Here is a 16,195-nt window from a genome sequence, read left to right on the forward strand (position 1 = left end):
CTTTTTGAACACCTATTCTGTACCATACTCTGGGTCAGATATTGAGAGTACACAAATTAATAAAGCACATACCCAAAAAACATATAAAAGAAGGAACCAAGCTAAGTCTATATCAGGAGATGAGTAAAAGAGAAAGAGTGACTGGCCTGTTTGACTTCTTGTTCTGTTCACATGCATTATAGAACAAAAAAGGTGACCCACACATTAGCTCAGAAACTGAAACAATAGTCAACTTTCTGAAATCAGTGACTCATTCTGTTACCTTCTAGTCAGATTCTCATAACCAAAGTCAAACCAAACCAGGTTGTTAAGAATGATGTTTGTCATCATTAAAGCTCTTAGAAAGTTTATGAACAGCTGACCTAATTTACATACCTAAGAAGATCTCAGAGAGCTTCTTGGCTTGTCAATATTTGAAGCTGTATTGGATTCTTGTTCAACTTACCCCCAAAGTTAAGATAAATTGGTGCTGGAAAAACTACTCGTATATATAGGCTTGGCATTTGGCATCAGTTATACAGTAGTGTTTTTGTATAGGCTAGAGTATACTTGAGCTGGGCTTAATGTAATTATACATAATGTTGACAGATTATGACATTTGCCTATTAAGACACTACACAAACATTCCAATAATTCGCTGGCTTTTGAGTTTGTAAAAAATAAATGAAACTAAATCCCTGGGGATGTTGCTAATGGGGTAACTGGAATAGAGATTTCAAAAGCACAGGTTTCAGGAAATAATAGTCAAAGAATAATGCACTTTAAGCCAAAACATATAGAGTGGTAAATGAATATTTAGTACTCACCACAAGACTGCTGTCTAGAGACAGCCTTTTTCCAAAGTCCCTTTTCTCGAGCTGCCTCTTTCCCTCCATGGGTGAAGTTATTTATTTTCCTTTGTGATTTATAAGAATCCCCCGTCTATTTCCAGAGTCACTGCAAAAAGTGAACATGTGTTTTACTATCCAAGTGCACAGTGTTTAGACCCTTGTTTTTAAACTTTCTAACCAAAAACAAGTGTTAGAGCCAAAAAATATCCAGACCCAGATAATAACTGTAGGACTGGGCTCTCTCAGTTCCAAAGGCCTCTCTGGGTTGCAAACGTCAGAGTTGTCTTTATGGAGGCCCCTGTGTTTTTATAGGTTTTACTAATGGAGTTGGGGAATGGGTTTGCAGGTCGAATCAGCAGACTGTGGAAAAAAGCAAACAGTCCGTTTCATGCCACACTTGCTCCATACCCGTCCTCTCTCTATCAGCCAGAATCATTCTGTTCCTGTGCACATAGATGCTGTCTGCAAATTCCAAGAGATCAATCTGACAAAGCCATGCTCCATAACCAAGAGTTATTGAGCCCAAAGCCCAGTGAGGAGAAACTTAAACATGAACATGATTGTCAATATTTAATTTAAAAATATTTGAGGGACACTGTAAGAGACATTCCTTTTGGGACAGACTGACTCAGAAGGAATAGTAGATGATGTCATTATTGTCAATGGTTATTTATAGAATAATTGCATTTTACTGTATCAGACAGAGTTCATTCCTGCACTCCACTGTGATTGCTTGTTCAAGAATGATTAAGTATTCTGGTCAATAAGGATTCATCATATGCTTTAAGTGCTAGTTTCCAATTTTAAGCAAGATATAAAAGACTTGAAATAAAAGAAATGAGTTTGAGCTTAGGCTTTTTTACCTATTAGTTAAGCAACCCATGGACAAGTCATTTATCCTCTCTGAAACATTATTTTTTCCAACTATTACAAAATAACAATGGCAATAAAATGATGTATGCAGAAGGCAATAAAATGATGTATGAATTGGAGGCAATAAGTTACAATGTATGTGTGTGAGTTATAACTATCCAGAGATTACATTTAAAATAATTCACCTTAAATTTTAGTCAACATCACTCAATATGCTATTGATGATTCAGAAGGCACTCAGGTTCAGAAATTGCTGATAATCCCCATAAACAAATATAGCCAGAGTACTACTGATATGGAAGAGCTGAAATTCATAAGATACTCTAACAATCAGTGTTTTATAAATCATCTATTGTTGCAAGTTTGTCATGGATCAAGCAAGCTAGACCTCACAGCCCACAGCACGTGGCCTGTTTCTCTTGGTTTCCTCCATCAAGAGAGTTTGACACAGCTGTATTCAAGACAGGGGATGCAAAAATTACTGTCAGTCATGGGAAATGAATGGGCTTGTTTTCCATTCTTAGACTCCATCCTCCATATTAATTATTCCATCTATCAACCTTTGGGAACACTAATTTTAAGGTATCACTGTTCCATTGTGAAACTCCCAGTGGTCCAAACAGAACTGAGGATAAAATCCAAATTTTTCAACATCATGTCAATGATCTATCTCCTATCAACAATTTTTTGATAATTTCCAAGCACCCTCAGTGAGAGTGAGACCATGCATGCTTTTGGTCATCCTCTCACCTCTACTTCACTCACTCCGCTTGCTCCAGTGCCTGGCTCAGGTCCCATCTCTTCATGAGACCTTCCTAGACAACTAGGTTTAGTAATGATTCCTTTTTCCCCCAATGTTCATAGTGGTCCTCAGGGACTTTCCTTATTAATATTATATATATTATATGTATTAATATATAAATATATCATTGTATGTTATATTAATAATATATTATCAATAATATTAATATACTGATAATATTAATATTGGTATTCATATTAATAAAATATATTATATTTATATATTTATTCTTTAAACATACAGGTTGAGTATCTCTTATCTGAAATGCTTGGAAACATAAATGTTTTAGGTTTAACATCTTGGGATATTTTTAAAAATATTGTGTGTGTGGTGTGCGTGTGTGTGTGTGTGTGTATAACGAGATATCTTGGGGATGGGACCCAGTCTACATACAAAACTCATTTGTAATTCACATATACCCCACACATAGCTGAAGGGTAATTTAATGGACTGTGTAAAATGATTTTGTATATAAAACTGAGTTTCATGGTGTAGAATTTTCCATTTGTGTCATTATGTCAGCATTCAAAAAGTTTCAGATCTTGGAGCATTTCAGAATTTTGGATTAAGAATATTCAACCTGTAGCAAATTCTTTTTCGTTAAAGATTTATTTATTTATTATTCAAAAGGCAGAGTTACAGTGAGAGAGAGCAAGAACATCCATCTGCTGGTTCACTCCCCAGATGGCCGCAACAGCTGGAGCTGGGCTGGTCCAAAGCAGCCAGGAGATTCTTCCAGGTCTCACATTGGTGCAGGTTCCCAAGCACTTCGGCCATCCTCCACTACTTTCCCAGACCATTACCAGGGAGCTGGGTCAGAAGTGGAGAAGCCTGGACTCGAACTAATGTCTAAATGGGATGCCAACAACACAGGCAGCAGTTTTACCCTCTACACCACAGTACCAGCCCCCATGTAATAAATTCTTAATACATGCCTATTGGCAAGGGCTAGAAGTTAAAAATAAGCAAACTTTAGACAGTGTTTTTCAGGAAAAGAAAAAACCTACTCCTGTATTATTTCTAAAGGCCAAGTCATTAATCAACTGGAATTGCTTTGAGGGCTTGCCTTTCCTATTTTTAGATGTTCCTATTGATTTTGCACCTTCTTTCTCCTCACAGTGACTGCATTTACCAGTAGCTCAGAATACCTTTTACAATGATGAATCAAGCTAGAGAGACTACTCAGGTCCCCATGTCCCTCCTTCATCAAAAACATGCCCCCTAAATCTTAATAAAAAAAGAGCATGGGGTTTGACAGATCATAGTAGATTATCCTTTGGACTCTAACACATATGCATTGAGTGCCTACTGTATGGAACACCCCATCCTTCTATGTTGGTGATACAGCCACACACAAGAAAGATGAGGTCTCTACCTTCTCAGAGCTTACATTTTAGAAGAGGTATATGGAAAATTAGTAAGCAAGCAATAAAATAATTCCAAACTGTAGTAGGTACCTATATGAAGAAAATAACCCCCAGAAGGTGGTATGACAGAGTGTCACACATAGGGACAGGGAAACTTTTTGGATATAATAGCTAGAACAGGAGACCAGTTTCTTAGAAACTAAAAGAGCTAGGGAGAGAATGTGTGAGGAATGTGCTGAGTTGTAGACCAGGTAAACGATTTTGGATGTTATTCTAAACAAAAAGATTAATCTAAGAGCTTGAATCCCCAATTTAATCTTTACTAGCTGAGAACCTTAAATAAATCCTTTAAGCTATTAAGCTGCAGTTGATTAATCTATAAAATGGCATTAATAGCAGGGCCTTTTTCACGGTAGGGTTGTTGTGATGATCAAAGAGACAACTGATTTTAAGAGTTTTGCCAGTGATTGCTGCATAATAGATAAGATTTAAACACTAGATATAGTGATAAGTTCTTATGGTGTGTATGATTAAACTAATTAAAAGCAATTCTAGCTACTAGATTTCATGCTCCATTATGGTCTGATGAGGATGGCATTTGGGGAAATGCAGACCTCTTTGACAGCTACCAAATGGCTTTGTCTACCAGGAAGGCTGGTATACCCCATCTCTGGCACTACTAGAAGACAGAGTGTCCATACACACCCAGAAGAGGCCGCAAGTACAGAGGGAGAAATGAACAGATCAGATCCTAAGTGGAAAGAAGATTAAACTGACTGACTTGGTCAATTCCTGTCAGACTTTATGGTGCCAATAATGTAGGCAGAGATGATATTTAATTCAATATGTACAATAGCATGACTGCAGGTACTGGCCAATCATAGGATACAGGTACTGGTCAATCACAAAGGAATAGTGCAATCAGGATTGACAATGGCAATAAAGAGTACAGCTGTGGCAGTGCATCCTGACCAAATATTAGCCAAAATGTACAGAATGCCCTGACCCCAAGAATGCCTATATTAAAAAATAAACACAAAACAACCATGGAAAGGACCACAGTACAGTTATCCAAATAGAACAAAGAAAGGCCACTGAAAATAAACAAAAATGGCAACAGGATATAACAATACAAAAAAGGGAATGGCCAACAAAGGAAAAGTCAGGAAGGCTGGTATACCCCATTACTGGCACTGCTGGGAAGAGAGAGTGCCCATACTCATCCAGCAGAGGCTGCAGGTATAGAAAGGAAATGAACAGATCAGATTCCAACAACGCTTGTAATGCCATGGGTCATTTGTACCATCCACTAACTTGACTCACTCAGAGACCACCGCCATCAAGCAGCCTTCCAATCTTATTTGAGTCCCAAGTGGTTTTACTTACAGAATAATATTGCACTGACTATAGAATATAAGCAAATAGTCTTTGGGGAAGTCATACTTTTAGAACAAAGCTGAAGCTTGGTGTTTGATTCTTTATGCTCTTTACTGATGTATGTGATTAGTGTATTTGTTAGCCCTGGTTGCCATAACAGGATAACACATGCAGGATGGATTAAATAAGAGAGACCTATTTATTTATGATTCTGGAAGCTGGGAGTCCAAGTTTAAGGCAATGACAGGTTCCTGGTGATGTCTCTCTCCATGGCTTGCAGATGGTTATCTTCTAGCTGTGTCCTCTTGCGGCTTTTGTGTATACACATCTCTGACTTCTCTTCTTATGAGGACACCTCTTCTATCATATTAGAGTTCTACTCTCTTAGGCCGGTGCCGTGGCTTAACAGGCTAATCCTCCGCCTTGCGGCACCGGCACACCGGGTTCTAGTCCCGGTTGGGGCGCAGGATTCTATCCCGGTTGCCCCTCTTCCAGGCCAGCTCTCTGCTATGGCCCTGGAAGGCAGTGGAGGATGGCCCAAGTGCTTGGGCCCTGCACCCGCAAGGGAGACCAGGAGAAGCACCTGGCTCCTGGCTTCGGATCAGCGAGATGATCCGGCCACAGCGGCCATTGGAGGGTGAACCAATGGCAAAAAGGAAGACCTTTCTCTCTGTCTCTCTCTCTCTCACTATCCACTCTGCCTGTCCAAAAAAAAAAAAATTAGAGTTCTACTATCTTGATCTAATTAACCTTAATTATGTATCCCCAACAGTCACATGGAGGTTAGGGCTTCAATATTTAAATTAGTGTCCAGGGAAAGAGACACAATTCAATCTCTAACAGTTTCAATTAGCTTTTAAAATGTGATCGCATCTGAGTGTACTAACAATCAAATTCCTGAGTCTAAAAACCTGAAGGAAACATTTGAGAGGCAGCAGCTACTCCCAGGCCCCTTTCCTCTGTGCCAGTCATTTACTGTGGACCCTGCAGCCAAAACCACTCACCTTGCCCCACTACACTCTGCTCCATATTCACTTGTACCATGGTGCTTCAAAAAGTCCATGGAAAATAAAGTTAAAATATTAGTTTATTTTGGTGCAAAAAAATCTTGAAATACATGCATATAAGTTCATGGAAAAAGCATACTATGAAAATAGCTATGCAAGGACTTAAACTTTGCCCTAAAATAACCCTACCTTTTAATTTCATTTTTACACTAACTTTTTAAAAATATTTATTTTATTTGAAAGTCAAAGTTAAAGAGAGAGAGAGAGATCTTCTATCGACTGATTCACTCCCTAAATGGCCACAAAGGCCTAGGCTGGACCAGGCCAAAACCAGGAGCCAGGAGCTTCTTCCAAATATTCCACACAGGTGGCAGGGGCCCTAGTACTTGGGCCATCTTCTGCTGCTTTCCCCAGGCCATTAGCAGGGAGCTAGGCCAGACCTGAAATAGCCAGGAAATGAACCAGCACCTATAAGGGATGCCAGTGTCACCAGCAGCAGCTTTACCCCCTACACCACAATGCTGGCCCCACTAACTTTTTGAAGTATACTGATGCAAACAATATGATAGCGTCTTATTGCCCAGAGGGTTGCTATTGGATTCTGCCAGTGGAAGGCAGCCAGAGAAGATGAGAAGGCAGTCGGAAGGGAGAAGCCATTCTGGTTCAGGCTCTGGCAGAGGAACATCAAAGGCAGATGACTGATGGCCGGCTGCAGCAACTTCCATGACTCCTCCCAGAGATCAGCCAAGAAAAGGGGCATAGCATCCCAACCCACGACTGCCAGCACCTTGTTCCTTTTGCTCCTCCAACCCTTCCAACACCTTCAAAATATTCCTTGCACTAAATTCCACTCTGCTTTAAATATCTATTGTAGTTTCTCTTTTCCAGGCTTGACAGTGTGGGATGCACACCCCACATAGACACTTTTGGCCCAGTACCAGCATTCCTTGGGAAATACCTGGACTCCTCCCTGTGGGCTTCTGAAATAACACCCTGGATTCTTTCGTAATAAACCCTGGAGGGTGGGCAGGGATAGTATTTATGCTCTGTATTCCCCCAGATGGTACTGGAAGACTGTTGAGGATCATTTTTTTGTTTGCTGAGTAAAGGAATGAATGACGGTTTACAGTTGTCTTTATGACTACATAAAGAGTAGTACAGCAAGAACAAAGAAATCCTACATGCATTTGTTACAGTGGAAGTATTTTGGCCAAATACTTCCACTCATGTGGTGGAATGAGAAGGCCATGCCAAGATGGCCACTGGCAACAGAAACTGCCTGGCAACAGGCTGTGATTGGATGGTTTCAGAAACCACATGACAATGGAGCCTGCCTGGCAACAGGCTGTGATTGGATGGCTTTGGAAACTTCCTGGCAACAGGGTGTGATTGGTTAGGGCATAAACCGCCCCTTGACCAGATTGGCTGCCTTGACTAAATAAGCTGCTGTAGCAATTGAAATAAATGAGTCTGCGGGCTGCTTGCCTCAGGCCTGCTTTCACCTGACTCCCAGGATCTGTGTGGTGACTCTGTGCCTCTTGCTCCCACCATGCTCCTCCTCCCAGAAACAAATCCACCGCAACACACTCAAACCCAAGTCTCCAAGAAAACACATTACCATGATTTTAAAGTATCAGCAACCTAAACATTACTCTTTAGGTCAGACCTTACTTGCCCTTACAAAGCAGGAGTGGGGGCCGGCACTATGGCATAGCAGGTAAAGCTACCACCTGCAAATGTCAGCATCCTATATGGGTGCCAGATGATTGCTGGTTTGAGTCCCAACTGCTCCACTTCCAATCCAGCTCTCTGTTATGGCCTGGGAAAGCAGTGGAAGTTGGCCCAAGTGCTTGGGCCTCTGCACACATGTGGGAAACCCAGAAGAAACTCCTGGCTCCTTACTTCAGATCAGCTCAGCTCTGACCATTGCGGCCATTTGGGGCATGAACCAGTGGATAGAAAACTTCTCTCTCTCTCTCTTCCCTCTGACTCTATAACTCTACCTTTCAAATAAAATAAACAAATCCTTTAAAAAAGTGTGTGTATTTTCCATATCCTCTCACAGTTCAGATCACAAAAGAGCACACATCTGCCTCAGAGTGACAGGTAGGAATCCTCTCCCTCTCTTCGTGGGGAGAAAAAGCGGTCATGAATTAAATGAAGACAGGAAATTAAGAATCCTTCTATTGATGGGTGATTATTGATACTAATCTCCCCTCTCCCTACCTTACAACATATATCTTGAGCTGATGAAACTATTTTACACAGCATCTCAGTTGACCTTAAAAAACTTACGTGGAAAAAATAAATTCCTTCAAAGACAGTAATGACCTTTTCAGTGCTAGACAGACATTGATGTTTCTAAAGATAATAGCAATTTCAGTTTTCTGCTAGATTTTGTTAATAGGCTACATAATTTTCATAAAACAGGCATAAGCATAAGCTCTCCCATGCACACAGTCACACACACGCTCAGATATACACAAACAGAACATCATTTTCTCCACCCCAATTTCTGCCCTGTGGTTCCCCTACTTCCCATCCTTGCTTTGGTATATTAATGGCAGTGCCAGAAGAAATGTAGAAAATAAAAAGTCAAAGGAGTTCACACTAAGGCATCAGAAAATTTGATTTCATAAGTTCATATCTATTAAACTTCTTGGTTCTCTTTTCACATGAAAATGTGAGAAAATTCCAAACTCCTGTGAGTTTGTATTTCTTTTGCCTTTCTCACCAGGTTACTGTTAAGGTTCTAGTGAGATAATGCTCAAGAAAGCCCTTCTATGTTTAGATGTAAGGGATTTTTTGGCTTCATAAAGTAACAACCAACCAAAATATGATCATTTGCAGTCTCATAACCATCCAGACATGGCAGATTTAGTGATATCTTCCCTGAAGCATCCACAACACTGGTTCCCACAAGCTAGTACACAAAGAACAACTGCAAAATAGAACCTGCTATCTTAGTCCATTGTCTGTTGCTATATCAGAATGCCTGGTACTGGGTAACTTATAAACAAAAGAGGTTAAGTTAGCTCATAGTTCTGCATGCTGCAAGTCCTAAATCAGATGACACATTTAGTTGGCTTCTGGTGAGGACCTTGTGCTGCTCTCACTCATGGTGGAAAGCAGAAGGGAAAGTGGGCCTGTGAAATGACAGTAGGGAAAGGGGGGCAGGATGCCTCATGACAACCAATTCTCATGACAATTCACCCACTCTTGTGCAAACTACATTGATCCCTCTGAAACAGCAAAGTCCCCATGATCCAAAGCCCTCTTAAAGGCCCCACCATCTCTCAACACCATTATACTGGTAGCTACAGTCCAACATGTGTTTTGGCAGAAACAAACCACACTGAAAATGCACCACATGTCAAGGACAAATCAAAAGTGTAGCAAGTTTCCTGTGCTTGACAAGGTCACTCAGTGGGTCTCCACGCTGGCTGCAACTAAGAATTACCTGGAGAACTTTGAAAACTTACCAATGCCCAAGCTCTACTCCAATCTCCAAGTATCAGCATATGGTAACAGCATCCAGATTTGACAATCACTATTGAAAATGCAATGGTTCTCAAACTCTGCTGCATATTAGGACCTCCTGGAGTCACCAAGGCCCATCCCCAGAACCAATGAATTAGCATGCCTAGGTGTGGGGGCCAGGTGTCATTGATAGGGAGGGGAGGGGAAGGGAGGGGAAGGGAGGGGAGGGGAGGGGAGAGGAGAGGAGAGGAGAGGAGAGGAGAGAAGAGGAGAGGAGAGGAGAGGAGAGGAGAGGAGAGGGCAAGTCCTCAAATTTCAAAGAAGCCTAAAATTTAAGAGGGAGATATTTATATAGTGACCAGTAAAATAAAAATGAGTGAATGAATGAATGGGTACAAGATTCAGCAAAGATTCACTTGTAGTGGGGCTAATCCTGAAAGACTTGCTTTTATTGTCACTTCTGGTATTGCCAGCTGATTTCCAGGCAGAAACCATTGCTACATTTTTACAGTGTATGAACCACAAACTAAGAGAGAGATGGGCAGGGGGTTGGCCAAGAACAAGCATTTCAGCTCTGGCCGCTACCCTGCAACCATCTGTTCCTTCTCACTCAGTCTTTCTTTGTAAAGACTTCCCTACTATTTATTTCCCTCCTCTGTCTGTTTTGCATTTATCACTTTAAGACAGGTTTCTAATTCATTACCTAAAATGTTTACACATTGCCTGTGAACTCCTAAGGAGAAAACCAGTACAAGAAAAAACAGATACATAAATATATTTTATAAATAAATAAATAAAATGTGCACATAACCCCAGTGGATTGGAAGAACACTTAGATAAGTGGCTAGGGAAAAGAATTTTCACACTGTGTCATCTGCTAACATTAATGAGTTAATTAAATTAGAAAAATTCCACTGCCAAAAGCAAAAACATCCAAATACGTGGGCTGCTGGGGGAATTATAGACCATGCTACTAAACACATTCTGTTCAAGCTTATTTTTTTTCTTCAAGCAGGCTGTGGAGAGCTACACTTAAAAAGCCATCCAATTTCAAGAGAGTATTTTCCATCTGGGGTCAGTTGGGAAAAGTATGTTCTAAACTCTGCAAAGCCTGCTGAGAGACAACACAAGTTGATAGGAAAACTGTTAATGAAAAGCAATGGTTTTTGAAAACCTAGCAAAAGGTTTAACTGTGATGGTCCCATGCACTACAGAATTAATCATTTTGCATTAAGTATCTTTTCACACAAGTGAAAAACCAAAATGATTCAGGAAATGAACATAGTAAATTGGAAGCCAATACATTTTTGTTAAAACTTTAGCTGATAATTCAAATTTACCCAATTACCTAGCAGTTTGTTCACTTAAAGGGGTTACTCATTCTTTTATAGTAACCTCCCTCCCTCTATTCATCCATCCATCCATCCATCCATCCATCCTCTAATAATATTGAAATGGATTTTAAAAAAGCTAAAATCCAAGTACATCAAGATTAAGAGATTAAACTTTAAAAACCCATTAACACACTGAAAACAGTGGAGAATTTCTAATAAGCCATAAAATACAGTATATAACATTAAAGATGTCCTAAGTCATAACAGCTGTCAAAATGAAATGTCTCAAAAATATTTATCTTTATCCACTCAGTGTGTAATCATATTAGGAATGTCATTCATTTATTAAGAGGAAGGTGGGATAAAACCTCTTTTTAAAAAAGGTGAAATAGTCAATTACCACCTAAGCTGAGAGCTAGAAAGAGCTCAGTTTTACACATGCATGTGTATACATATAAGTATAGCTACTTTGTGCATACATATACAAACATACAGTTATTTATGTATGAGGTTACTCCCAAAAGCTGATGAAAAAAGGCATTCAAAGGTAAGCTTATTGTGGTGCAAAAAAAAATCAAAACTCAAGCATTAGTATTCTTCAAGAAATTCAGGGGCAAAGTGGACTAAGAAAAAACAATGCATGAGTTTCAGACTTTTTTGCACTCACAAATTCTCCTTATAGTTCTAGTTTCCAATAACTTTTTGAAGTCCCTTTATGAGTATGCATATATGTATATATTTATGCACAGAAATATATGTAACCATACATACACATACAGTCATCTCATCTTGTTATCATTTCCCCCATCATGGGCAATTAAAAAAACTTCTAATTATTTTGATTTTTTTAATGTGATGGTTTATATCTTTTAATTCAGGCTTTGAAAGCTAAGGAATGAGGCTTTCTGTGGATGGCTGGATAGACCAGTGCTTCTCAAAGGCATGTCCAGGAACCACTGGTGGATCCCACGGAACTGTAGTCTCTGAGTCACTGGGTTGACATCAGAGTCTGAGATTTCGTATTTCTAAAAAGGTGATGTTTCTGATCTGTGCAAAGTACTTTGATAGCAAAAAATCTGAAACTTACAACAGAGACTTAGCTGATGCACAGGTAAGAATGAAATTCCAAGATCTCTCTCATAAAGTTCTGCCTGCCTAAGTAGATGTTCTGACACCTTTGTTCTTCATGTAATCCACAGCACTTCCTGGAATACAGCCTAGATCCTGGACAGCAACTCTTGCAATAGCTTTCACTCAGGACACTTGGAAATCCAAGGTGGGATTTAAATGGTATTTTCTGCCACCGGTGTCAGCCCCACCCCCATCCTAAAGGGATTTGCTGCTCCTACTTCCCTCCCCACCCTCCTCCCTGTGCAAAGTCTTAAAAGGACTTGTCCTTCTGAAGTAGGCAGGCATACAGGCTAAAATTGATTAGATTTGTGAACTGGAAGACCACACCTTTGCCACGCTCCTGTGTAGCCTCAATACCCTACCTGGCCACACCTGGGTGCCCACCAGCCAATCAGGTTAATTAACCACTCCCCTTTGGAAGTGGATTAAAAGCCAGGACATGTTGTGGCCTGGGCACTCTTCTTCCCTGGCCTCTTGTCAGGAGGGGGCTTGCTGTAGCCCTGCACCTCCAAGGCGCATGGCCCTGGGACCATGTGCTCTAGGCTTCCTGGCCCAGATACAGGCCTAGATGCTCTTCCACCTGGCTGGTTCCTAGTGCTCAGTATGAACCCCTATTCACCTCTCTCTCTTAAATAAAGCTCTCACTCTCCTATGCATCTTTCTCACTAAATAAAAGCTTAAAATGTACCATGCTGTCTTGTTTATCTGTGCCGGTATTTAGAATTCTTCTCTAAATATTAGGCAAGAACCCTCTTGGGCTTATTAATATTGGGGATTTAGTAATAAGCCCATGGTGAAATTGTATGGCACCCCAAATTCTGGTAGTACATGTGGCACCCCAGATAGCAATTCTGGGAAACTTTAAGGGGCCACATTTTAGTGTAAATTTTAGGGGGTCTTTTCCGATTTCACTTTCTCTCCATTTCCTGATCTCTCCCCCTCTCTGTCTCTTGATCTCTCTCTTACATTCTCCTTCTCTCTCTTTTCCTTTTTCGTCCCTTCCCTCTGGTCTGTCGAGTTTCCCCCAGGAAAGCTTTCCCTTACGAAAAAAAAAAAGTATCTTCTGGGCACCCCCCAGTGCAGTCATTGTCTCTAAAATTAGCCTAACAAGAAACTGCAAGGCTCTGGCTCTTCCAGGGACAAATGACACACTGCTTTTCACAAGCACCCATCTCACAAGCAAGCTTTTAGTACTATTGGAAAGCTCCAGGCTAGGCACCAACACTGTGGTGTAATGGGTTAAGCCACTGCCTACAACACCAGCATCTCACATCACAGGGCCACTTCAGAGTCTCGCCCACCCCACTTCCTATCCAGCTCTCTGCCAATGGGCTGTGGAAAGCAGCAGAAGATGGCCCAAGTGTTTGGATCCCTGCCACCTATGTGGGAGACTCTGATGGAGTTCCTGGCTCCTGGTTACCACCTAGCCCAGCAAACCAAGAGATGGAAGATCTCTCTCCCTCTCTAACTCTCTCTCCCCTCCTCCTCCTTTCTTCCCTTTCTCGGTCACACTGCCTTTCAAATAATATATAAGTAAATAAATATTTTTAAGATGAAGTTCCAGTTTGTCTCTAGCATTCTCACCCAATGGCCACAGCTCTTGAGCAAAAGCAGAAAGTTTTCCATCCCTGAAGCAAACTATCCCATTACTCAATATTTTCTCTTGTGAGAAATTTCCCACAACCCTAACCCTCATTGTAACTATCTGCAAGGAAAGAAGGCCTACACTTCCAGGAATGGAGAGTCCCTACCCACACTTCCTTGTCAAGGTCCCCGAGGGTGCCTAAAGGTCAACCAATGAGGATCAGACCCGCCTCAACCTTTAACCCCCACGCCCTGTATCTATAAAAGGAGCCCTCCCAACCTCTGAAGCTCACCTTCCCCTTCCCCAGCTTGGCTCCCGGCCCCCTCCCCCCACCCCCCCAACACCCTGGCTCTGTTGGGACCAGAGAATCTCGCCTGGGAGCAGAATTCCAATAAAAGCTTGTGAATTAATTGATTCATCTGGGAAGATTTGTTACGCACTGGACACCTTGCAGTAACCACTTCTGAAATGTCCTAGAACTTAACAAAAAAAAAAAAAAAACACTTTGCAATGATAATGGTTTATTTACTGGTTTTAAAAAATTACAACCTGTTAAATGTGTTTATTCTCTTTGCCAAATACATAAGCAGTAAAAAATGAATACAAAGTATGATGTGAAAATTATGTATGTTCACTCACTCCCTTCCTCTCTTTCCACAGAGACAGTAAATTTTAACACTTTTGTTTACCTGTAGAAATATATATTTTTCCTTTTTATACAATGGGTTTAACATCTATTGTTCAATATTATCATCTGATATATTCAAAATGCTTGGGCCTAAGTTCTTCATAGTCTCATATTATTATTTGCATGAATAATCAAAAAATTGCTCATTAACTTACTGGTAGAAATTTAGTAGTTGCTGTTGTTTTCTGCTTCTAGACAGCACAGCTATGAGCACATCTATGCATCTTTTGTGCCTGTATGAGATTTTCTTTTTTTTTTTTAATTAAACTTTTATTTAATGAATATAAATTTCCAAAGTACAGCTTATGGGTTACAACGGCTTCCCCCTCCCAAAACTTCCCTCCCACCCACAACCCTCCCCTTTCCCGCAACCTCTCCCCTTCCAATCACATCATGATTCATTTTCAATTCTCTTTATATACCAAAGATCAGTTTAGTATATATTAGGTAACGATTTCAACAGTTTGCCCCCATATAGCAACATAAAGTGAAAAAAAAAAATACTGTTGGAGTACTAGTTATAGCATTAAATAAGAGTGTACAGCACATTAAAGACAGAGATCCTACATAATATTTTTTTAAAAATTAATTAATTTTCTATGCCATTTCCAATTTAACACCAGGTGTTTTTTTTTTTCATTTCCAATTATCTTTATATACAGAAGATCGATTCAGTATATAATTAGTAAAGATCTCAAAAATATGGAACGCTTCACGAATTTGCGTGTCATCCTTGCACAGGGGCCATGCTAATCTTCTCTGTATCGTTCCAATTTTAGTATATGTGCTGCCGAAGCGAGCACGTGTATGAGATTTTCTATAAAGCACAGATCTCCAGAACTAGAACTAGAACATAAAAATATTAAGATTTTTATACAAATTATCTAATTGCCTTCCAAAAACATCTTTTAAGAATATATACTACCCCCTAGTTATGAATGGGACTACTTGTGTTCAACACAGTTGTCACTGTGAATAGAATCAATCTTTTTTGTATAAAGATTTATTGATTTATTTATTAAAAGAGTTGCAGAGAAAGGAGAGAGAGAGAGGTGTTCTGTCTGCTGGTTCACTCCCCAGATGGCTGCAACAGCCGCTGGCCCATGCCAAAACCAGGAGCCAGAAGCTTCATTCGGGTCTCCTAGCTGGGTGGCAGGGGCCCCAGCACTTGGGCCATCCTCTGCTACTTTCCCAGACCATCAGCACAGAGCTGGATCAGAAGTGGAGCAGCCAGGACAGGAACTGGAGCCCATATGGGATGCCAACATCTTGGGCAGTGGTTTTAGCCATTATGCAGTAATGCCAGCCCCTAGAATCAATTTTTTTTTTAAGATGTATTTATTTGAAAGAATTACAGGGAGAAATAGAGACACAAAGAGAGATATTCCATCTGCTGTTTAACCCCTCAAATGGCCGCAATGGCCGGAGCTGAGCAGATCTGAAGCCAGGAGCCAGGAGCTTCTTACAGGTCTTCCATGTAGGTACAGAGGCCCAGGGACTTGGGCCATCCTCTTCTGGTTTCCCAGGTACATTAGCAGAGAGCTGGATTGGAAGTAGAGCAGCTGGGACTTGAACCAGCATCTATATGGAATGCTGGTGCACCACAGTGCCAGCCCCTAGAATCAATCTTAAAGCTTTTCCAAATTGGCTGTTTTATGAGAAAAAGATGCCCTCATTGTTTTAATTTACAATCCATGATTCTTAGTGAATGTGGGCATCTT

General features: G+C 40.5%; 1 protein-coding gene and 1 non-coding gene across 6 annotated transcripts in view; both read right to left on the minus strand.

Annotated features, from left to right (window-relative positions):
• Positions 1 to 16,195, minus strand: part of NCKAP5 (NCK associated protein 5) — a 957,082-nt gene that overhangs the window by 905,712 nt on the left and 35,175 nt on the right. For 4 of the 5 annotated variants that reach the window (XM_062185802.1, XM_062185829.1, XM_062185796.1 and 1 more), the window contains exon 2: positions 807 to 936. In XM_062185802.1, coding sequence (XP_062041786.1) covers positions 807 to 875 — 69 coding nt within the window. In that variant the 5' untranslated portion in view covers positions 876 to 936. Of the gene's footprint in view, positions 1 to 806; positions 937 to 16,195 lie in introns of those variants that run through there. The other variant, XM_062185809.1, reaches the window with a different exon arrangement.
• Positions 15,171 to 15,277, minus strand: LOC133768406 (U6 spliceosomal RNA). Its single transcript, XR_009866951.1, has one exon. It is a non-coding gene; the product is annotated as a U6 spliceosomal RNA (small nuclear RNA).

Source organism: Lepus europaeus, chromosome 1 (assembly GCF_033115175.1).
Source record: "Lepus europaeus isolate LE1 chromosome 1, mLepTim1.pri, whole genome shotgun sequence".
NCBI lineage: Eukaryota > Metazoa > Chordata > Mammalia > Lagomorpha > Leporidae > Lepus > Lepus europaeus.